This window comes from Sorex araneus, chromosome 5 (assembly GCF_027595985.1).
Source record: "Sorex araneus isolate mSorAra2 chromosome 5, mSorAra2.pri, whole genome shotgun sequence".
Classification (NCBI taxonomy): Eukaryota; Metazoa; Chordata; class Mammalia; order Eulipotyphla; family Soricidae; genus Sorex; species Sorex araneus.
Window position 1 is genome coordinate 172,194,944 of NC_073306.1, and position 23,853 is coordinate 172,218,796.

The following is a 23,853-nucleotide window of genomic DNA, read 5'->3' on the forward strand; positions in this document are numbered from 1 at the left end:
AATCACCTCCCTCCAAAAACAACCCCAAATATTTTAAACTTTTATTGATTTTTGATTTGGGGGGCTACAACCAGTAGTGCTCAGTGTTTGGAAGTTGTTTCCAACGGCCATCAGGTGACCCTGGGTCAACGCCAGGGCTTCCTGCATACAATGCATACGCCCTGCCTCACTGAGGTCCCCCTGGTCCTGGCCCGAAACACACAGTTTCTAATGTAGAATGTTTATTTATTTATTTATTTTTATTTATTCATTTATTTATTTTTAATGAAATGTTTTATTAGTGAATCACCGTGAGGTACAGTTACAGACTTACAACTTTTCATGCATGTTTTCAGTCATACAATGCTCGAGTACCCATCCCTCCACGAGTGCCCATTCTCCACCCCTGATGATCCCAGTATTCCTCCCACTCCTCCATCCCGTCCCCCCACCCCACCCTGTCTCTGTGGCAGGGCATTCCCTTTTGTTCTCTCTCTCCTTTTGGGTGTTGTGGTTTGCAATTGAGTGGCCATCATGTTTGATCTATAGTCTACTTTCAGCATGCATCTTCCGTCCCCAGCGGGTCCTCGAAACACACTTTACCTGGTGTTCCCTTCTCTATCTGAGCTGCCTTTTCCTCCAGCGTGTGAGGCCGGCTTCCAAGCCATGGAGCAAACCTCCTGGAACTTATCTCTACTATTCTTGGGTTCTAGTCTCCCATTCTGTTTAATGTAGAATGTTTTATTTATACATTTGATGTCTGGACAGTTGTCTGTCCTCATCATTATATGTATCTGCTTTCTAACTGAACTGCCAAATTTGTAGAGGATGAGGCTTCCATCTGTTTCACTAGGTGAGTATACACTCAGCACAGCAAAAGCATCCAGTGGACATATTTCAATAACAACAAAGGACAAATAAGTCAGTATGAAACTTTAAAAAAAATTTTAAAAAGTAGATGGTATATATATATGTATATGTATATACATATATATACCATTATTTTAGAATTATGCTACATGTGACTATACATGAGATTATATTGGTATTTTTAATTTTATTTCTTATATTGATATTTTAGTAAAAGGAAAGGAAAACTGGCAATGATGAAAGATAATAAAAATGCAAAGTTAAAGTGACAAATGCTTTTAGCTCTGAGACTGAAAAAAATTATGTAGATGGGGGAATGAGACGCAGACAAGGAAAGAGACCATATTCCTGATTTTATTTTCATATTTTTTAAAAAGTCTGTAATCATATTTGGGTTGACTGAAAATACACAGACATGATATTTTTTGAGCTAAAAGTCAACTTCATAACTCATAAAAACAAAAAAAAAGCAAAAGAACATTAACCAAACCGTATTTGTAAGATTTTGCAGCATAAAGAATAGGAAAAACATTTCAAGCACATTTAAAAAAAAGAGAAATAAAGCACAAATAAGCATCCTTCTTCAGAGACAGGAATCTCTAATGTCCAAGAAACTTGCAGAAAGTGAACAGGGTAGTGGCCACTGTTCAGCATAACAATTTCATGGTTTAAAAATATCAATTCCATGACAAGTAAACTGACAATCAAAGAAAAACTGAGGAGTTCTTTTCCTTAAAACTTCACAACATAATATTAAAGTGCTGCCTATGGACGTTTTATAAAGTAAGAAATATTTGAAGGTTCATTTTTATTTTATAAAAATCGACACCATTAAAACCAACATGATTATTTGCCACTTGTTCAATCCAATCACTGAGGTAACAATATTATAAAAAAATACGTAAAAAATATTCTAGATCCATAATATCAGATAAGCTAATTCCCATATAGTTAGTACAAACTTGATTAAAAAAATAGTTTTGCTTCCCTAAAAATCCTTGTTTCATTTACCATGTAACATCAGAGAGATATTTACTATCCTGAAGTACCGAAAACATAACAAATTGAAACAGCAATTCTAGACTCTGGGTTTCTTATTAGGTGGATCCTGAAGGCTGAACTTTGGAATTTCACCAGATGCAGCATAGGGAATTCTCTTAGAAGACACCTTCTTGCCAATTGTTTCGATCTGAAAGGGGGGGGAAAGACATTAGAGAGAGAACTAATACATTAAAGTCTACAATGTAGCATAACCAGAGGGAGAAACAACACGGTCTTGCTTTGTTTTATTTCTGTTGTCCTCTTTTGTTATGGGCTGGAGCGATAGCACAGCAGTTGGGCGTTAGCCTTTCACGCGGCTGACCCTCGTACTGAGCCCACACGGCAGAACCTGGAAAGCTACCCGTGCGTATTGGATATGCCAAAAACAGTAACAATAAGTCTCTCAATGAGAAACGTTACTGGTGCCCGCTCGAACAACGGGATGACAGTTCTCCTTTGTTTGCTTGCTTGCTTGCTTGCTTTGGGGGCCATACCCCGAATGCTCAGGGGTTATTTCTGGCCCTAAGCTCAGGAATTACTCCTGGCAGGCTGGGCGACCACATGGGAGGCTGGGATCAGTCATGTGTAAGGCAAACGCCCTCCCCACTGTACTATCACTCGGGCCCACCCTTGCTTTGCTTTGGTTTTGCCGCCACATTTGGTCGTGTGCAGAGGCTGCTCCTGGCGGAGTGTTCGAGGACCTTGCATGCAGTACCGGGGTTGAACCGTCTGCCTTCTTAGACTATGTGCTAAGCCTACTGAGCCACCCTCTGGCCCCCACACTCTACTTTTTCCCTATTCACAGCTAGATGTCTCCACTATTGCCATTCCCGGCACCGGGGCCTGCCTCCGTGGAGAATCAGGGGCTACTGTTCCTTCATAGCTCTATGAGGACATCAGGCAGATTCCAGTGGGTTCACATTCTGTTTTTTGGGGGGACCGTACCTGCAGATGCTCAGGGTAACTCCTAGCTTGGAGCTTGAGGATCACTCCTGGTGGGCTCAGGAGACCATGTGGGGTGCCTGGGATCCCTGGTCGGCTGCACGCAAGGCAAATGCCCTACCCGCTGTGCTACTGCTCCAGCCTCTGACATTCTCTTTTTTTTTTTTTTTTTTTGGGTGCTGAAACCCGGAAACAAACTCTTACATTCCCTTTATGTGGCTTGTGCCCAATTTCCTTTTGCTGGAAACTTGCAGAGCTTCCTGGCTTCAGAGTCTGAAAGGCCCTGCTGGAGACCTGCTGGCCAACTGCTCTGCTACCTATCCTCTCTTCCTCCCTCACTGGTAACTGCTGTCAGTACAGCCGACACGAAAGGTTGTGCAAGTGTCTGGCATACAAGTCAGCCTGCAGTAAATAAGTGGTGGCCAACAGTTCCTGGCTGTGCACTCCGGGATCACGCCTGATGGGCCTCAGGGAGCCACCCATGGTGCCAGGGATTGAACACAGGGTTGGCGAGTGCCATACCCACCTTACTATTGTTCCGCCCCCTGGTCAGTGAGTTAAGGAAAGAGGAGATGATAATCATCATCATCATCATCATCATCATCATCATCATCATCATCATCATCACTGTCATCCCATTGTTCATCGATTTGTTTGAGTGGGCACCAGTAATGTCTCTCATTGAGAGACTTATTGTTACTGTTTTTGGCATATCCAATACACACGGGTAGCTTGCCAGGCTCTGCCGTGTGGGCTCCATACTCTCGGTAGCTCGCCGGGCTCTCCGAGAGGGGCAGAGGAATCGAACACAGGTCGGCCGTGTGAAAGGCGAACGCCCAACCGCTGTGCTATCGTTCCAGCCCAATAATAATAATAATAATAAATATAATTATAATATTATAATTATTATTATTATTATTATTATTATTTCCCAAATAAACAATTCTGATCATGCGGCCCCAGAGTCACACGGTTGCTGAGTGCGAACACACTGAGGTTCTCAAACTCAAAGCCGTGAAAAGGGCGAACGCACAAACAAACAGAAGCCAAGCGGGCCGGGCACGGGAATACCTGGAAGCCGATGGTCTGCAGTTCATTGTGGAGCCCGTCCAGGACCCGGCGCCCGTCAAAGATGAAGGCGGGCTTCAGCATTTTCTTATGGATTCGCTCATAGTCCAGATCCTGGGGTCAAAGGACCAAGGGGACAATCAGAACACAGACCTGCCTGCCTCCTTGCCGCCCCCCTTCTCCCACGTCCTTGCTGCCCTCCTGGACAGTGTCCATGTCATTTCCGCCAGCTCACCTTGAACATGTCCCACTCCGTGCAGATAACGACCGCGTGGGCGCCGTCGCACGCCTCGTAGGGATCTTTGGAAATGGTCACGAGTCTGGACACTGAAAAGCAACAGAAACTCTGTCTGCATTTATGCCTCTGGACCTGGGGATTTCAGGAGGGGTTTCGGGTCTCACGGAAGGGGGAGGAGTCTGGCTGAAGTGTGAGCAGGGGTGATGGTGGAGGATCTAAAGGACCCCAAGCAGCCCTGAGAGAACCTTTAGAACCTCTCAGGCTTTTGCTCCTTGGGGGCCAACACCTGATGGGGCTGGGGGCTGCTCCTGATCAGTGACTTGGGGGGTTGCTCCTGGCAGTGGTGGGGCTAGAACCTGGGGCTCCTCCCTTCAAAGCAGGAGCTCCAGCCCCCTGAGCTCTCTCCCTGGTCCACCTGCACTGCAGAAGATGTCGGGAAAACTATTAGACCCACCCCCCTCAGCCCCGTGGAACTCTTCAAAGTTGATGAGCCAAAGCCTCCAGATTTAATTTTAGAGAAATGAAGTCAATAAGCGCGACCGCCATTGCTATAGTGGCAGAAACAGAATAATTAAAGGTTTCTAGAGGACAAATGTTGTGGCCTGTACTCAGAGTGATTCATGAGACCGGGAGCCTCACCTTGATCATCAGCGGAAACTCCTGGATGAGAAAGATCCACAACGATTTGTTCCCTTGGTACCTTCGGATCATAGATATGGAGGTGTGCGCCTTCATCCATCAAATACTTGCTAATGTATATACTAGAAGATTCTCTGAAAAAAAAATTCAGATTGCCAACTTTTACAATGCATAATTACACACACTATGTACTGGACTTAGTAAACATGTGAAGATTCTATTATTTCTGTTATTGGGTTGCTTTTTGTTTGGGTTTGGTTTCAGGGGCCATACCTGGCAGTATTCAGAGTATACTCCTGACTTGCATTCAGGCATCACTCCTGTGGTGTTTGGGAAACCATATGGGGTGCCGGGGGTTGAACCCAGGTCAGTCACATGCAAGGCAAGTTCCCTATCACTATACTACCTCTCTACCCCAGATTCTATTTCTTAAGATGCTCATTTTATTTTATTTTATTTTATTTTATTTATTTATTTTGCTTTTTTGGGTCACACCGACATTGCACAGGGGTTACTCCTGGCTCTGCACTCAGGAATTACTCCTGGCGGTGCTCAGGGGACCATATGGGATGCTGGAAATTGAACCCAGGTCGACCGCATGGAAGGCAAACGCCCTACCCACTGTGCTATCGCTCCACCCTGCTCATTTTATTTTTATCTTCACACGATGTAAACAGATGTCTTTCACAGACACATTGACCAGTCAAAACTCAGGAGAAGGGGCTGGAGTGATAGCACAGTGGGTAGGGCGTTTGCATTGCACACGGCCAACCTGGGTTAGATTTCCAGCATCCCATATGGTCCCTCAAACACTGCTGGGAGTACTTCCTGAGTACATGAGCCACGAGTAGCCCTTGTGCATCGCTGGGTGTGACCCAAAAAGGCAAAAAAAAAAAAACACACCTCAGGAGAAGATGAGGCATTCACACTCTGAAGGCACTGAATACTGATGAATCTGATGATCTTATTTGGCGACTTCTCAGTGGCACTCAGGGCACCGTGGAGCACAGGGAGAGCTCTAATCCAGCAGTGCAAGGCCACCTTGAAGTCTCAGAATGGAACCCGAGGCCTCCACATGTCCATCACGTGGTGGGGCCCCGAGAACCACCTCCCTAGCCCCTGGGTCTGAAATAGCTACAGAACCAATACCTTGTATCACCAGTGTCCTTTTTGAATGCAAACCCCAAAATGGCAATCTTCTTATCTGTGACGGTATTGAACAGACTGTCGATTATCCGGGAAGCAAATCTCCTTCTCTGGTAGTCGTTCATATCTATGACCTGGAATTACACGTACAACTGTGCAGTGACTAAGGAGGGGCAGCCACACAGTGTGACAGTGAGGACTCGTAGCTGAGGCTTGTGCCTCATGAGTCAAAGAGAGCCAATCTCCTTAGAGTTAAAAATAAAAGTCACCTAACACTGTCTTTATTTATTCCGGTTTGGGGGCCACACCCGGCAACTGCTCAGGGATCACTCCTGGCAAAGCTTGGGAGAACACATATGGGGTGTTGGGGATGGATCAAACGTGGGTCAGTCGTGTTTAAGGCAAGCACCCTACCCACTGAACTATCTCTCTGGTCCATGGCTATCTTTTGGTTTTGGGGGACCACACCCAGTGGTGCTCAGGGCTTACCCCCGGCTCTGTGCTCTAGGACCACTCCTGGCAGGCCCAAGGGACCATATGTGGTGCTGGGGCTTGAACCTCTATCTAGCCTATCTGCTATATTATTGCTCTGGTGTGGTTTTAGGTAACCAAAGAGAGAGAAATTGTAGTTTTTTCTGGAATCGGGGAGGCAATTCAAAGAGCTGGAGCACATGCCTGGCAGGCAAAGGCCACCAGTATGATCTCAACACCACACGGTTTCCTGGAAGGCCGAAGGGTGTATCTCTCATCCCCGATCCCCACCCTGCCCCGAAAAAAAAAAAAAACAAACAAAAAACACTGATACTTGGTTTACTCTGGGAACAATTTTCACCTGGTGCTGTTCAGAGGAACACATAATGTTGGGAATCACACTTGGAGGCTCTACAAGCTGGACGTGCACTTCAGCCCTCTGAGCCATCTCCCCAGATCCAGAGAAATATTGGTTGAGCAAAACTCCTGTCACAGTTGAGGATCCAAAAGATAAACCAAAGGCTGAAGTGACAGTATAGTGAGTACAACCTTGCATACAGCTGACCTGGGTTCAGTCCCCAGCATCCCAGATGGTCCCCTGAGCACCCCCATGAGTGATTCCTAAGCGCAGAGTCAGGAGTAAGCCCTGAGCATCACTGGGTGTGGCCAAAACACAAAAGAAAAAGATAACTTAACACTAAAGTTGGAAAAAGGAAAATAAATGATAATGTCAATGTTAAAGTAAAACCAATTGAATTAGTCATAGTTGAGTTCCTGGAATAAATATAGACGTTTTGTTTCTTTGGGGAGGTCTCCCCACCATGCTGGGAACCCCAGGACTACTCCCAAGGATGCTTACTTTGGCAGGGGAAGCTGAAGGTCGGGTACCCGAGCCAGGGGATGCTGAGGGTCACCCTGGCAATCCCCAGCTAGGCTCAGAGGCCACACAGAACTGGAGATCACACTCAGGACCTCATGCATGAGCTTGAGCCCTGTGACCTATATCCCTGCCCTTCCTGGAATGAATTAATCCTGTGCGACACTTCACAGACCCAGGGTGACATGAATCAATGAAAAGTGAACCAGAATATTGAAACATTTAATACCAGAAACAACTATATTATGAACAACTTGGTAAATCACGGGGTTATAATTAAAAAAAATTTATGTGAATTTTTGAATAGAAACAAAAAAAAGAAAAGTGAACCAGAAGTTGTTAACTATGAAGATGACTACCTGCTGCCAGTAGCGAGCTACTTCGGGCAAATTCAGAGCCTCGCAGAGATAAACCAAATTCAGAACATCTTTCTGAAAGCAGCTCCCACCAAACCCTGGAGGGAAAAAAAAAAAAAAAGACACCACCTGTAGTTAGGAATCACACAACTGAATCATGTGACAAATCTCATCATAAATCAGAGAAAATTTCTTTCTTTTTTTTTTTTTGTCTGCTTTGGGGCCACACTGGGCTGTGTCAGGGGTTACTCCTGGCTCTGGGCTCAGGGACCACTCCTGGTGGGCCCCAGGGACCATATGGGATGCTGTGGATTATATCCAGGTCAAATGCCCTATCTGCTGTACTGTCTTTCTGGCCCCAGCTATTAAACTTTTGCTTTGATTTGTTTTAGAGCCTCACCTGATGATGCTCAAGGATTACTATTGGCTCTGCATTCAGGTATTACTTCTGGAGGTACTCAGGGGACCATATAGGATGCTGGGGATCAAACTCTGGTCGACGAGTGCAGGCACCCTACCTTGCTGTACTATGACCCCAGCCCCTCCAGCTATTAAACTGTCATGAGCCAGATATGCTCAATCTTTTCACCTTTGTGTGCCACTCAGTGTCTAGAGCCACCGAGCTGAAGCCATCATAGCTGGGTAACCAAGCAGAAAAGACTGTTCCCATCAAACTCTACAAAAGCAGGCGGCACAATCAGATTTGGCCCGAGGGTCAGGGAGGTCCCCAATTTGTCCTGCAGTGCAGTGTGCGGTGGGCGTGAAGCTGAAACACCTCAGTCTGACCTGGTTGCAAACACTGCTCTCCTCCTTGGTCTTCTCCATCACGGAAATGCCAGCACCAGCACTAAAACAGCACTACTGGGCTCAATACAAGAGAAGCCTAATGTGCTGGCTCAGAACTTGTGTACAGCATGACGTCAACCACGAGTAACTGTTTCTCTTTGTGTTGCTAAAGATAGAATTCAAGGGCCTCACACTTGTGTTTTGGTTTGGGGACCACACCAGGTGCTGCTTAAGGCATATTCCTGGCTTTGTGCTCAGGGATCACTCCTGGCAGTGCTTGGGGGACCACATGGGATGCCGGAGATAGAACCCAGGTCAGCTGCATGCAAGACAAACGCCTACCCCCTGTGCTATCACTCTGGCCGCAGCCTCATATAATTGAAGCATGTGTTATACCTCTGGGTTACATCCCTGACCCAGTTACTGTGATTAAATGCTAGCTAGAAGAAGCCATCAAGAAAGAAAAGTGCAGGGGCTGGAGAAATAGCACAGCGGGTAGGGCGTTTGCCTTGTACGAGGCCAACCCGGGTTCGATTCCCAGCATCCCATATGGTCCCCTGAGCACTGCCAGGTGGTAATTCCTGAGTGCAGAGCCAGGAGTAACCCCTGTGCATCACCGGGTGTGACCCAAAAAAGCAAAAAAAAAAAAAAAAAAAAAAAAACAAGAAAGAAAAGTGCAGAAAATCAATGTTGGGAAATGGTGCGAGGCCCAGTACTGGGAAATAGTGTATGCGGGTGTCAGTGGGTGTAATCAGGGTTGTGTAGGGCCCAATCTGCATAAGACTATTTACCCTTATATTAACTTCATTAACTTACACCTGTAAATACTGTCAACTCTTATTATACTTGGCAGTTACTTTCTAGAAGGTTGCTATAGACAGTGAATCAACAAATCATTAAGAATCATGACAAGGCATCACTCTGGTTTTTATTTTTTGCTTTTTGGGTCACACCTGACGATGCACAGGGGTTACTCCTGGCTCTGCACTCAGGAATAACTCCTGGCGGTGCTTGGGGAACCATGTGGGATGCTGGGAATTGAACCCGGGTCAGTTGCATGCAAGGCAAATGCCCTACCCACTCCAGCCCAACACTGGTTCTTCTTTTTTTTTGTTTTTGGGGTCACACCCGGTGATTCACAGGGGTTACTCCTGGCTCTGAACTCAGGGATTACTCCTGGTGATGCTTGAGGGACCATATGGAATGCTGGGAATCAAACCCGGGTCGGCCGTGTGCAAGGCAAATGCCCTACCCAATGTGCTATTGCTCCAGCCCCTCAAGGCATCACTCTGGGGCGAAATCCAGGATTAGGTATCTGGGAATTTCTTCTCGAAGTTGTGCACAATGTACACTGTCTTAAGGGCACTGACGTAAACAAAGCTAGAAACCAATGAAAGGAACCGGGTTTATGTACAGAAGTTTCTTATTTACCGACACTGGCTTTCAGGAACTTGTTTCCGATTCTCTGGTCCATCCCGATGGCGGTTGCCACCTCCTCCACATCGGCGCCTGTTGCTTCGCAGAGGGCACTGATGGAGTTGATGCTGCTGATTCTCTGGGCGAGAAACGCATTTGCCGCCTTAGGGGAGAAGGGAAAATAGGATGAGTTGACAGGGGCAAGTTTATCCGGGTCCTATTTCATTAAGTAGATGCAAATTATGAAAAGAGATACGAAAGCTTCTGACAGGTTCAAGCTGAAGGAGGCAGAGAATAGGTTTAGAATGTGTTGGAGAATAAAGATGATTAGGAAAGAGGCCGAGCAATAATACAGCGGGTAGAGTTTGCCTTGCAGGCAGCGGACCCAGATTCAATCCCCAGCATCCATATAGTCCCCCCAGCACCGACAGAAGTAATTCTTGAGTGCAGAGCCCAGAGTATCCCCTGAACATCACTGGGTGTGACGTAAAAAGCAAAAAGAAAAATAATAATATTTAGGAAAGGGAAGGGAAATTCTTTTTTTTTTTTTTTTTTTTTTTTTTTGTTTTTGGGTCACACCTGGCGATGCACAGGGGTTACTCCTGGTTCTGCACTCAGGAATAACCCCTGGCGGTGCTCAGGGGACCATATGGGATGCTGGGAATCGAACCCGGGTCGGCCGCGTACAAGGCAAACGCCCTACCCACTGTGCTATCGCTCCAGCCCCAGGAAAGGGAAGGGAAAATGATCTAAAATTTACTACTTTTGTTTTAGCCTTTTTGGGGGTGGGGGGACATAGGAGGTGGGTGAGCCTAAACCCAGCTGTGCTCAGGGATTATGCCTGCCTCTGTGCTCAGGGATCACTCCTGGTGCTCAGGGCAGAACCAGGATCAACCACATGCAAGGCAGCAAGCACCTTACCCCTCCGGACTCCTTCCAGCCTGTCTTTTTTCATTTGCAATGCCAGGGATTAAACCCAGATACCATACATGCAACGCATGTGTTTTACCATAGACTCACATTCCTACCCTTATAAATTACTATTTTAATCTACTGTCCATTTTATTCGAATCTTAAGATTTTCCAGAACATCTCATGCCTTGATATTTGATTCCCTCATAACAACATTTCATAATGTATAAATAATATTATTTTTTTTCTTTGGGGCTTTTTTTTTCAAAGAGATATCAAGTCCAGGTTTATTGCATCATTATTCACAATAGACAAGATATGAAAATAACCATGTAGCTTTCAGTGTAAATGAATAAAAATTATGTGTTACATATGCATGTCTATATGTAGATATATGTGTGTATGAATTGCAAAATGCAGAATGTTTAGATATTACACATACATATAATACAGTGTGTTTTTTAGAAAGAGATTCTTTGGGGCTTTTTGGGCCAAACCCAGGAGACAGTGCTCAGGGATCACTCGTAGCAGGACTAGAGGACCACATGTGATACTGTGGTTCAAACCCAGATTAACTGTATGTATGGCAAATGCCCTCTGTACTATCTCCCTGGCCCAGGGATATTATCTTTAACTATTTTTATTTTATTTTGCAGGGGAAGGTGGAGAGACTTAGGCCGTGCACAGAGGATGTTGGGTCTAGCAGAGCTTGGGGCACTGTGTGATGCTAGGGCTTGAACCCAGGCCTTCTGCATGCAAAGCATGTGCTCGGGTGGCTGAGCTATCTCTCCAGGCCCCCCCCCCTTTTTTTGGCTTTTTGGGTCACACCTGATGATGCACAGGGGTTACTCCTGGCTCTGTACTCAGAAATTACTCCTGGCGGTGCTTGGGGGACCATATGGGATGCTGGCAATCGAACCCAGGTCAGTTGCGTGCAAGGCAAACACCCTACCAGCTCCAGCCCAACACTGGTTCTTCTTCTTCTTTTTATTTTCTTTTTTGGGTCACACCTGGCGATGCACAGGGGTTACTTCTGGCTCTGAACTCAGGAATTACTCCTGGTGGTGCTTGAGGGACCACATGGGATGCTGGGAATCAAACCCGGGTCCGCCTTGTGCAAGGCAAATGCCCTATCCACTGTGCTATCGCTCCAGCCCCTCCAGGCCCCTTTTATTAATTTTAATAAAGTGCCTATATCGTAGCTCATCAGGCTTAAGGAAGAGAAGTCCTCATTCGCCTGAACGAAGAGCCGACGCTCTGTACCCACCAGTTTGGAGAGTTCGGAAGACCACGTGTTGGTGGTGAGGATCTTCTCCCTGGGCACCCAGTGCTCGTACACAGCACATAGGGCCTGCACTGCCCGCTGGCCCTCCGGCGTCTCATCTCCCCCAATCAGCACTCGGTCCGGGTTCTTCAGGTCCTTGATGGCGGTGCCTTCAGCCAGAAACTCAGGGTTGGACAGCACCTGGAACCCCAACATAAAGGTGACTCAAGTTGAGAGTGCCTCACGGACCACCTGAAGGTATTTCCTGAGCCCCTCACTCCTAGTTATCCATTCAGGGGTGTTGATCTTACTGGACAGGACCCCAGCACCTGGAATGCAACTGTCCTTCTCTAGGACCCCAATTTCCTTGACCTTGGGCTTCTCTTCTTCCTCCAAAGAATCCCACTCTCGCCATGAAATCAGGATCCACCCACCATGAGCCTTTTTTTTTTTCTTTTTGGGTCATACCCAGTGATGTTCAGGGGTTACTCCTGGTTTTGCACTCAGGAATTACTCCTGGCGGTGCTCAAGGGACGATATGGGATGCTGGGAATTGAAGCCGGGTCATCAGCATACAAGGCAAATGCCCTACCCACTGTGCTATCACTCCAGCCCCACACCATGAGACTCTTACTTAGAAGAAGAAACAAGTTCTAGCACTGCCTTTTTGGCAATACCTGTAAATTCAAGTTAGGTTTTGTGTTTGCGTCAAATATTCTCCGAATGCTTTCCGCCGCCCGCACGGGAACCGTGCTCTTCTCCGTCACAATTTTGTAACCGTGGGAGTTTTGCACGATGCGTCTCGCACAGGCCTCGATGTATTTCAGATCTGCCGCGCGGCCTTTCCCCATGCCATAGGTCTTAGTAGGAGTGTTTACCTGGAGAGGTTCGTGCAAAGAAACAGAGAGTTCATGAATCTCAAGGTATGCACCAGATTGGGGCCAGAGATACCACAGCAGGTAAGGCATGCGGCCTGGCATGCAGTTGGCCAGGTTTTGATCCCCAAAGGGTCCTTCAATCCTGGCCAGGAGCTGATCTCGGAGCACAGAACCAGGAGTAAATTCTGAGCACCATACATGTGCCACTGCCTACCACCCTCTCCCACCCAAAAATCAAGCAAACAAAATATATGCCCCAGATTGTCCATTTCAACTAGCCAAGAGGGAAGTCAGCTGCCTCAATATCGAATTTAAAAGATTTAATCTTCTGATGGTCACACAAAAAAATAGATGTACATGAGAAGCTTGAAACATCTCAAGAATGTTTCTGTCGGGGCTGGAGTGATAGCACAGCGGGTAGGGCGCTTGCCTTGCACGCGGCCGACCCGGGTTCGAATCCCAGCATCCCATATGGTCCCCTGAGCACCGCCAGGGGTGATTCCTGAGTGCATGAGCCAGGAGTGACCCCTGTGCATCGCCGGGTGTGACCCAAAAAGCAAAAAAAAAAAAAAAAGAATGTTTCTGTCAAGACATTACTATCTACACATCAGGTCACAGGGCAGGCGCGTAACCAGGCTAGGCCCTGGAGTTAGAGAGGAGAAAGAGCGTTTTTGTCTCAAAGGAGTTGAGACAACTCCTGAAATAAAATGTATGTTTGCACTCTTTCCTCTCATTATTTTTGTTTCGTTTGTTTGGAGGCCATACCGAGTGGTGCCCAGGGCTCACTCTTGGCTCTATTCTCCAGATCCATCCTGGTGGACTCAGGGGACCATATGGGGTGCTGGGGATTAAACCAGGCTCAGCTTCGTGCAAGGCAAGCACCCTACCCGCTGTAGTAATCTCTCCACCCCAAACATGTGGGCTTTCTACTGGAAGTGCTCTGAAAGTGCCAAATGCTACACGAGAAGATTCTGACCAAGAAGTCAATTATACAAATCTCCTTCTCTTACAAACATATAACCAATGGGAAAAGAAAGGAGATTAAGTCAGATTAAAACTAAATTTGAACATTGAAAAATCTGAAGCGTGAAAAACAGCAGGGAGGGGCCAGTGTCATAGTTTACAGCGGGTAGGGTGTTTGTTTGCCTTACATCTGGCCAACCCGGGTTCGATCCCCAGCATCCCACATGGTCCCCTAAGCACTGCCAGGAGTGATTCCTGAGTGCAGAGCCAGGCGTGACCCAAAAAGCTAAAAAAAAAAAAAAAAAAAGTAAAAGAAAAAGAAAAACAGCAGGGAGAAGTGGTTTATGTGCCATAAGAAAGGAACACTCAAGAAAAAACATAAAGATGGCAGTCAGGGTGCAACAGAGCTCAGGAGGGCAAACGCAGCTGAAGAGGTGAGGCTGGCATGCTGATAAAGGACTGAATTTAGCAAAATGCCTGGATGACAATGTTCATTGAAAAAGACTATTTAGTTACACATGAATAAATTATTCTAACAGGGCTGGAGAAATAGCCCAGCATCTTTGATCACAAGCTTGGCATGCTGTAAGCAAATGATCAATTCCCCAACACTGCATAGGTCCGAGTAAAACCAGGAGTGACCGCTAGCGCAAAGCAAACGCCCCAGCCACTCTATTACTGCTCTGGCCCACAGAGTGACCCCTGGTGTTGCGGGGGTCACTCCTGGTGGAATTTGGAAGAACCATGAGTGCTGGGAGTGAACTCAAACCTCCCACATGTAAAGTAAGTGTGCAAACTTATTTTTTTCTTCTTTTTGGTTTTTGGAACCACATCCAGCTATGCTTAGGGCTCACTTCTGGCAAAATTAGGGGGATTGTATGCAGAGTCAGGGATTGAACCCGGGTCTGGCGTGTGCAAGGCAAGCACCTGACCTGCTGCACTATCTGGCCTGCAAACTGTTTTCCTTGACCTCATCTCTATGAACTGGAGGCAAAGGAAGTAATAGAATATAAGAGTTTTCACCAGCTCTGGAAGACTGCTTCATGAGTGGAGGGGAGAAGGCAGATGGAATAGAGAATGGGTCTCTAAGAAAATGGCTGGAGGAACCAGTTGGGATGGGAGATGCATGCCAAAAGTAGATAATGGACCAAACATGATGACCTCTCAATGTCTGTGTTGCAAGCTATAATGCCCAAAAGTAGAGAGAGAGTATGGGGAATATTGTCTGCAATAGAGGCATGGGGGATTGGGAAATGGGGGGTATACCCAGGATATTGGTGGTGGGGAATGTGCACTGGTGGAGGGATGGGTGTTTGATTATTGTGAGATTGTAACCCAAACATGAAAGCTTGTAACTATCTCATGGTGATTCAATAAAATTTTAAAAATTAAAAAAAAAAAAGAGTTTTCACCAGCTCTGCCTGCTGGGCCTGGCACACTCTCTGAATTCATCTGTGCAGGGGCCTGTGTGACATATCTGGCTGGGGAAGAGACTAGACAGAGTTTGGGCACCGTTACTGACAACCAATATTCACCTGTACAACTTTAAGCCAAGCAAGGCAGCTATTTGATAGCAACAGCTTTATAATTGTGCTTCTTTGGGGGGCCACACCCAGCAGTGTGCAGAGACTACTCCTGGCTCTGTGCTTGGGAGTTGTTCCTGGCAGTGCTCAAGGGATCATATAGGGTGTCAGGGATTGAACCTGAGCCTCCCATGTGGTAAGCATGTGTGCAGCCTTTTGAGCTCTCTCCAGCCCTCCGAGGCTTTACTATTGAAGTGCTGGAGTCAGAGCAATGGTACGGCAGGCAGGCACTTGCCTTGCATGCAGTCAACTTGGGTTTGGTCCCCTTCCATCTCTGGCACCCCAGATGGTACCCTGTGCCTGCCAGGAGTGTTTCTTGAGTGTAGAGCCAGGAGTAACCCCTGAGTAGCACCAGGTATGACCCAAAAAAACAACAATAAAAATACAGTGAAGGAACAAATGCCATGCAAGACAGAGCACAGGGCTTAATCCCCAGCATGGAAACACGGCATAGCCAGGTATGGTATAGTGGCACCCATCTACCACCCTTTGTGTCCCCCACAAAAAGAAAGGAAAAAAAAAACAAAACAATGAAACTCTCAAATAGACAAGAATATACTAGAAGTCGCATGGAAGTTACTTACAGAAATAAATACCAGATCCGCTTCTTTAATGGCATCATCAATATTGGTAGAAAAAAACAGATTTTTCCCTCTGCAGGATTCTACTACTTCTTTCAGTCCTGGCTAAGAGAAAAAAAGGAGCTGTATATAGAGTTTACCAGTCACTTAGTGGGATAAAATTCTATTTAAGGGAAAGGGCAGATTGTAATCTAGAGGCCTAGACTCATATACTAAAGAAAAAGTCACGGTTTGTGTACCAAAGAGCAAAGTACACATTATGTAATGTTATTAAAGTCACTTTGAACCCAACACAGAGGATGCAGTAGCTCATTTCATGCTGTGTCATTACTTACCATGGGTCCAGGTGATAAAGTGTACACTGGGCACCCATATATTTATTGAACGGTTCAAGGTCTTCTGTGATTTTGAGCAAATGTTTGATTTTTGCATCATCATTACAAGCAGAATTCTACTCCCAAGCATTCAGGCCAATGGAATAATTAGTGGAGTAGTCAATATTTACTCTGTCCATACATATTAAACTTTTTTCTAACAGCTTATGTAAAAAGCACTTGTGTCAGAAATTTGTTACTTTGTCATATGATGTAACAGAATTTAGATATTTGCAAGAACATTAGAGGGGCTAGAATCAGTCCAGTGGATCTCTCTCCCCCTGTGATCACCTGACCCCTCTAGGAACGTTTTCTGTGCACAGAACCAAGAGTAAGCCCTGAGCACCAGCCTGAATATGCTGGGCATGGCCCCCAAAGAAAATTATGTCATGGAAACAGAAAGAACACAAAGAGAACAAAGCAGAGTTGAAGATTTACCTCATAAATAGGAAGTGTCGGAGAGTTCCACGCATTGATTCTTGATTCGTTGACATCTACAACAGTCACCCTGATTTCAGGGCACATGTGAGCAATGACACTGCAGGTGGGTCCCCCGACATAGCCCGCCCCGATGCAACAGATCTTCTTAATTTCAAACATGATGGTACTGGAAGGCGAACAGTAGAGCATTCTTTTAGTGAACACAGAACATCTGCCAAACTCACACTTACAAAAACTCTCGAGGTGACCGCTTAAGTAGAAAGGCCTGCATTTGTACTCATTTTCCCTGGCAATACCTGATACATGAAATACGGGGGGGGGGGGGGGGGGGGGGGTTAGAGCGATATAGTACAGCAGAGAGGGCATCTGCCTTGCATGTCAACCCAGGTTCTGATCACTGGCATCCCTTATGGTCTCCTGAGCACTGTCAGGAGTGATTTCTGAGAGCAGAGTCAGGAGTAACCCCTGCCCCCATGGGTGTGTCTGTCTGCCACCCCCCACAAAAAAGAACTGTGAACACAGTGACTGAAACACAACATTCCAACTGGATGACCCAGCCTGTTCTTGGCCACAATACCATGAAAATATGGAAGAAATGGTAGGAAACGGTCTTAGTGGAAGAACCACTACAGTTTACAATGACATTGACATTGTCTTTAGGAAGACAGGATACGCAACAAAACCTTACTCATGCCTCTAATTCACCTGGGAAACTCCGACTGCTCAGGGAGAGGTGACACACTGGAGCAGCAAATGTTTAAACAACACCAGTTCAAAGATCATCCTTGCCACAGATTGAACCTAACAAGGCAGCTATTAAGATTAGTTCCACAGTCCAAAACTGATTTCTAAGACGACACTCCCACATGATTTGGCTTCAGCTATTTATTTTTAAGTAGGTGACAATGATTTATTTTTAATTTGGGGGGCAATTCCTAGCAATGCTCAGCGGGTACTTCTGACACGGGATTCCAGGAACCACGTGGTGCAGGGGATGGAGCCCAGGATTCCCGCCTGGAAAAAAAAGATGGCACAACTTTTATGAGCCATCTCCCCCCACCCCCGCCCCGCCCCTTGACAATGATTTAGAACTCTATTTCAATTAGCCAGAGGTCATGAGATACTTAAAGTAATTTCTGTCCTTACAAACACTGTCAGACTAGAGCGATAGCACAGCGGGTAGGGCGTTTGCCTTGCACGCAGACGACCCGGGTTCAATCGGGTTCAATTCCTCCGTCCCTCTCTGAGAGCACGGCAAGCTACCGAGAGTATCTCGCCCGCACGACAGAGCCTGGCAAGCTACCCGTGGCATATTCAATATGCCAAAAACAGTAACAAGTCTCACAATGGAGACGTTACTGGTGCCCGCTCGAGCAAATCGATGAACAACGGAATGATAGTGCTACGACAGTGGTGCTACAGTGCTACCAACAGTGTCACACAGAGCTTTAAGTCATTAGGTGATGGATTCATAAATGAAAATTACAAGGCACTGGTCTATCCCAGTGCTTCTCAAACTTTTTTCTGATCATGACCCCTTCTGTGTACTAACACGTAGACAAGGGACACAAACACACAACTATCCTACCGGTTGGCCCCCCAGTTTTGTGCCATGGCTCTCAAAATCTATAACTTTTTAAGCAGGGATAGTTTGGGCCACACCAGGAAGTGCTCAGGGATTACTCCCGGCGTGGTTCAGGAGTCCATATAGGTTGTCAGAGATTGAATCTGGGTCAGCCTCATGCAAGGCAAGCACCCTACCTGGTATACTGTCTCTCCAGCCCCAGTTGATGTGATTTTCACCTATAACCCTGGTATGGAATATCCAGGTCCTGCGAGCATATGGACCCCAGTTGCTAAATACTGATCTATACTTAGAAATGTTAATTAGCTATTAAATTTTTCTTTTTTTTTTTTGCTTTTAGGGTCACACCCAGCGATGCTCAGGAGTTACTCCTGGCTCTGCACTCAGGAATTACTCCTGGTGGTGCTCACCAGGGGGCCAAATGGGATGCTGGGGATTGGGTCCTGGCTGACTGCTTGCAAGGCAAGTGCCCTACTTTGCTGTACGACAAATCACTCCAGCCCCTTTCTTTTCTTTTCCTTTTAATTGGTTTTTAGTCAACAGTCACCAGTTCTTGGGCCATATGTGGTGCTGGAAATCAAACCTAGGTCGGCCATATAGAAGGCAAGCGCCCTGTGTACTATCTTTCCAGTCCTCATTCATGAATTTCAAAGAGAAGGAAAATGGTAATCAGAGAGTTTAAAAATTGTTTAGCTTATTCCTGCAAGGATCAGAGACCATATTCAAAGGCTGATCTAATTACAATGCCTGGCAAGAATATAATATCCCTATCATGAAAAAAGATACAGCAAGACACATAATTAAGTTGATACCATTTTCTTTGGTCTGAAAGTGCTTATCAAAGAATGTTCTTCTAATCTTCACTGGTTCTGGGTAGAATTTCCTACTGGAAAAAAAATAATCTGAACAAATTACACACATCCTTTTCTTTATTAATAAATGACTATTCTGGCTTACTAATCAATCCTTTGGGACAGGGAGATGGCTCAACAGACTAGAGCACATGCCTGACAGGTATAGGACCTAGGGCTCCATTCCCAGCGCCGCCCCCCCCCCCACACACACACCCAGATGTAGTCTGTACCCCGTAATCTTTGTAAGGCTGTGATTAGCAGACACCAATTCTACAATGCTGTTCGGGGTTTGTTTTCTTCTTGGCTTCAGGGCAGCACCTGGTACACTGCCTGAACATCGCTCCAGGAGAAGTGTGTGGGGCCAGATAGCTCACTAGCTCCCTGGGAGCTTTTCCCCAGGCCCTCTGATGGTTTAACTAAGAAAAGAGGCAATTTGAATAAAACAGTAAAAAAGAACAGAATTTTGAATGTGGCCAACACAGGTTCAACCTCCAGCACCCCATATGGTCCTCCCAAACCCACCAGGAGTGATCACTGGGTGCGGAGACAGGAGTAAGCCCTGAATATTGGCAGCTGTGGGCCAAAAAGCAAGTTAAAAAGGGAGAAAGGGGAAGGGAAAAGGAAGGAAGGAAAGAAAGAAAGAAAGAAAGAAAGAAAGAAAGAAAGAAAGAAAGAAAGAAAGAAAGAAAGAAAGAAAGAAAGAAAGAAAGAAAGAAAGAAAGAAGGAAGGAAGGAAGGAAGGAAGGAAGGAAGGAAGGAAGGAAGGAAGGAAGGAAGGAAGGAAGAGGAAAAAAGAGAAATAAAAAGAGGATGCAGAGAAAGAAAGAAAAAGGAAAGAGAGGGAGGAAGTAAGGAAAGAAGGAAGGAAAGGGAAAAGGAAGGAAGAAGACAACAGTCTTAGCAATATACAAAGATACCTTCTTAATTCACCTTTGGTATTGAATAGGTAATATATTCAGGTGGTTCAAAAAGTAAATCTGGGGGCCAAAGAGTCGTTCCGTAGGTGGGGCCCTTGCCTTGCATGACACAGTTGACCCAGGTTCCATCCCTGCACATTTGGTCCCCAATCACCACTTGGAGCGACCCTTGAGCACAGAGCCATAAATAAGCTCTGAGGACCTTCAGGTGTGAGCCCCACCCCCCCAAACACAACAAAACAAAAATAGCTAATCTGTGTAGCAAGGTGTCCATTTGCATGGAGACATGGTTTAATGATAAAGCACATGTGTTGCATGCATGAGACCTGGGTTCAATCCTGGCATGATAAAGAAACAAGATGTACACTAAGAACTCACACTAACCCCAACTGATCTACTTTGTTAGCCCCTTTTTCACATCTATAAGCAGCAACTTTTAATTTGTGTATCCTTCCAACTTTTAAAAATATAGTACAAGTAAAAATAGACATGTATTATAGAAATCCCCTTTTATCTATAACAGGCAAGGCTACTCACCAATAAACTAATGAGAAGCTTAATCCCTTTTTTGAAATTCGAGGCAAAATACTACATATAATTGGAAGAGCTTTTCATGCTTGAGGCCCCAGGTGCAACCCAGTATACCTGCACAGCCCAGCTCCTGGCTGGCTGTGACCCCAGGGGTTCCTAGTGCATCTGGGGTGGTCCTAGGTCTCCAAGCAACACCAGGAATGGCCTGCTCTCTCCTGCAGAATGTGGCCCCCATGACTTTCAATTTTAAAAAAAGTCATCTAAGGGGCCAGAACAGTACAGCAGGTATCAGTTGTGATATGTGTATGTGGCTAATCTGGGATCGATCCCTAGCACCCCAGAGTTGTGATCCCTGAGCACAAAGTCAGGAGGAGGTCCTGAGTATAGCTAGGTGTAGCCCAAACCAAAACAACAACAACAGAAACAAATAAGGTATGCCAGGGATCAAACCTGGGTCAGCTGCTTGCAAGGCAAGTGTCCTCCCCACCGTACTATAGCTCCAGTCCCTCATTCTTTCCTTTTTTTTTTTTTTGGTTCATATACAATGGTGCTCAGAGCTTACTCTTGGCTCTGCACTCAGGGATCACTCCTGGTGGGCTGGGAGATCATTTGGGATGCCGGCGATCAAACCTGGGTCTGCTACGTGCAAGGTAAGCACCCTGCCTGCTGTACTCTCTCTGGCCTCTCACTCTCTTCTTCAGGTAGAACTTCAGCAAGAATTCCAAGAGTCACTTCTTTTTTTATTATTATTATATTTATGCATATATATAGATTTTTTTTTTTGCCTTTTTGGCCATACACAGTAACCCCGGCGATGCACAGGGGTTACTCCTGGCTCATGCACTCAGGAATTACTCCTGACAGTGCTCGGGGGACCATATGGGATGCTGGGATTCGAACCCGGGTCAGCTGCGTGCAAGGCAAACGCCCTACCCGCTGTACTATTGCTCCAGCCCCATATTATTATATATTTTTAGTCATGATTTTGTGGGTGCCTGGGGGTGGCACACTGAGTGGTACCCCAGACTTCTCCTGGCTCTATGTTCAGAGATGACTCCCGCCAGGACTCTTCAGGATGCCCAGTAGCTAGGCCAAATGGGGGTTAGGGCTGGAGGTTACCAACCTGGCACATCTACATCATTTCCAAAACTTATATGATCACAAGATGCCTGAGCTGGGAAAAAACATTTCATCAGTAAGAGAGTGCTACTGTTCTAACTAAACAAACCTACCAGACACTACAAGGGGATTAGAGCGTGCTTGGGAGTTACAGGATTTTATGCTGGAGAAAGGGAGACAGCAATGGGAAGAGAAATGAGATCCTTTTAAGGTTTTTTATTTGCTTTATTTGGGGGGCCACACCCAGGAATGCTCAGGTGTTACTCCTGGCTCTGCACTCAGAAATTATCCTGGTGGTGCTCAGGGATTGAATCCCTTTGGATTGCATGCAAGGCAGGTGCCTTACCCTCCGTAATCTCTCCAGCCCCAGAAGGTCCAACATGGGGGTTGCCTGGCCAGTTACCTTAACCTAGAAGCTGGTTAGAAGCACATCTCAGCGGACAGTAAGCCCTTTCACACTCAGAAGCCCCCTGAAGAAATAGGCACCACTACTGTTCTCTGTTTCTTAGAGGACTGGAAAGAATTCAAAGACTTCTGTGTGCTTGGGCTCAATGGACAGTTACTTCTCTGTCTATGCCTGAATAGCTCTCCCGGGAATCACTCCTTTAATTTTTTTGGTATGGGGCCTCATACACTAAAAATCATGAGGCACATCCCAGAAGGCCAACTCCCTTCGCAGGGATTTCAAATCCCCCTGAATTTCTTCCTTACATTGAGACTTTCTCTGTTTAAGACCTCAAGCAAACATGACTTTCCAAAGCACCCTGAGAAAAGGGCGAACCCTTTTGACACGAGATGGGCTGATTGCAAGGGGCGGAGGTCAGTCGCACGTTTCAGGCCAGGCCATACACATTAAGATGTCAAAGAAACCGTCTTAGGCTTTCATCCTCCAAAGGGTTTCCGGGCTGGGGTTCTCTTTAGTTTAAAGGAGACCCCGGAGCGGAGTGATAGAACAGCAAGCGGATAGGGCGCTTGCCTTGTAGGCGGCCGACCCTGGTTCGATCCCTGGCACCTCATCTGGTCCCGGAGCACCGTCAGGCCTAATTCTTAGGCACAGAGTCAGGAATAACCCCTGAGCACTGCCTGGTGTGGGGTCCTCATTTAAAATTTTTTTCTCTTAATTAAAATAAAAGAGAGCGAGTATAAGTAAAGCTCCCTAGATGAGCAGGGTCCAAACAAAAGATTGCAATCAACATGGGGTCTCTAAGCGCAGGCTCCCTCCCTTCGATGGGGGGGCGTTCAGCTGTCGGAAGGGCCAGGGAAATCTTGCATTGGTTCCCAGCCCGAAAGCAGGAGGCCGGGGGATGGGGGGATGAGGGGTGGGGGGCGACGGCAGGAGGAAAACAGCAGAGAGAAGCTGCTGGGTCTTGCAGAAGCAGCTCAAGTGATCCCATGCCCAAGGGCAGCAGATGCAAGAGGCGATTACGGCTCAGAGCCCGAAAAGCGGCGGCGATAGGGTGGGGAAAAGGGGGTCGCGGGCTGGGAAGGCTGGGCGCGGAACTCGGGCGGCCCCGGAGCATCCCGACGCGGCTTACCCGTGCCCGGCTGCTGCTCGCTCCGGGCTCCGCTGGAAGCCACTCAGACTGCACACGCCTCCCGCAGGCTGAGGAGCGCCGCACCCCGCGTCCCCGGCCCGAGCCCGCAGATAAAGGTTCCTGCCCGAAAAGGGGCAGGCTTCATCCCCTCCAGGACTCTGCCCTCCGCCGCATCCCGGTCCCCACCTCCCGCCTCTCTAGGCCCGGGGCCCGCCCCCATTTCCTGGGGCCGGGGGCGGGGCCGGCCGGCGGACGGGTAGCCACGCCCCCCGGGCGAGCGGAAGCCAATCCGGTCGCGCCAGCTCAGCGGCCCCGCCCCGGCTGCGAGCGGCGCTGGGCGGGGCTCGCGTGCGCGCCGGGGCCGGGTCGCGCTCCCCGTGGGGGTAGCTCTCCCCGGCAGCCCCGGGCTCTGGCTCGCGCCTCCCCGACTTCCCTCCTTGGGTCCCGTCCCGGGTGACGCGCGCTTTAGGTCAGCGAGGCCCTCGGG

The 23,853-nt window shown here is 47.0% G+C and overlaps 1 protein-coding gene across 2 annotated transcripts; it reads right to left on the minus strand.

The window, feature by feature from the left end:
- Positions 1 to 1,187: 1,187 nt before the first annotated feature.
- Positions 1,188 to 23,557, minus strand: UGDH (UDP-glucose 6-dehydrogenase). 2 transcript variants are annotated; one of them, XM_004608017.2, is made up of 12 exons: positions 23,367 to 23,557; positions 16,823 to 16,991; positions 16,014 to 16,115; positions 12,683 to 12,883; positions 12,009 to 12,206; positions 9,845 to 9,992; positions 7,631 to 7,725; positions 5,927 to 6,057; positions 4,778 to 4,911; positions 4,136 to 4,227; positions 3,904 to 4,014; positions 1,188 to 2,038 (listed from the first exon to the last, which is right to left on the minus strand). In XM_004608017.2, exons 2-12 carry the CDS (start codon positions 16,982 to 16,984, stop codon positions 1,928 to 1,930), a joined length of 1,485 nt encoding a protein of 494 aa, XP_004608074.1. In that variant the 5' UTR covers positions 16,985 to 16,991; positions 23,367 to 23,557; the 3' UTR covers positions 1,188 to 1,927. The 2 variants fall into 2 exon arrangements, with proteins under 2 accessions (XP_004608074.1, XP_054995032.1); XM_055139057.1 differs by lacking the exon at positions 23,367 to 23,557 and having other exon boundaries at positions 16,014 to 16,111; positions 16,823 to 16,951.
- Between the last annotated feature and the right edge of the window lie 296 nt (positions 23,558 to 23,853).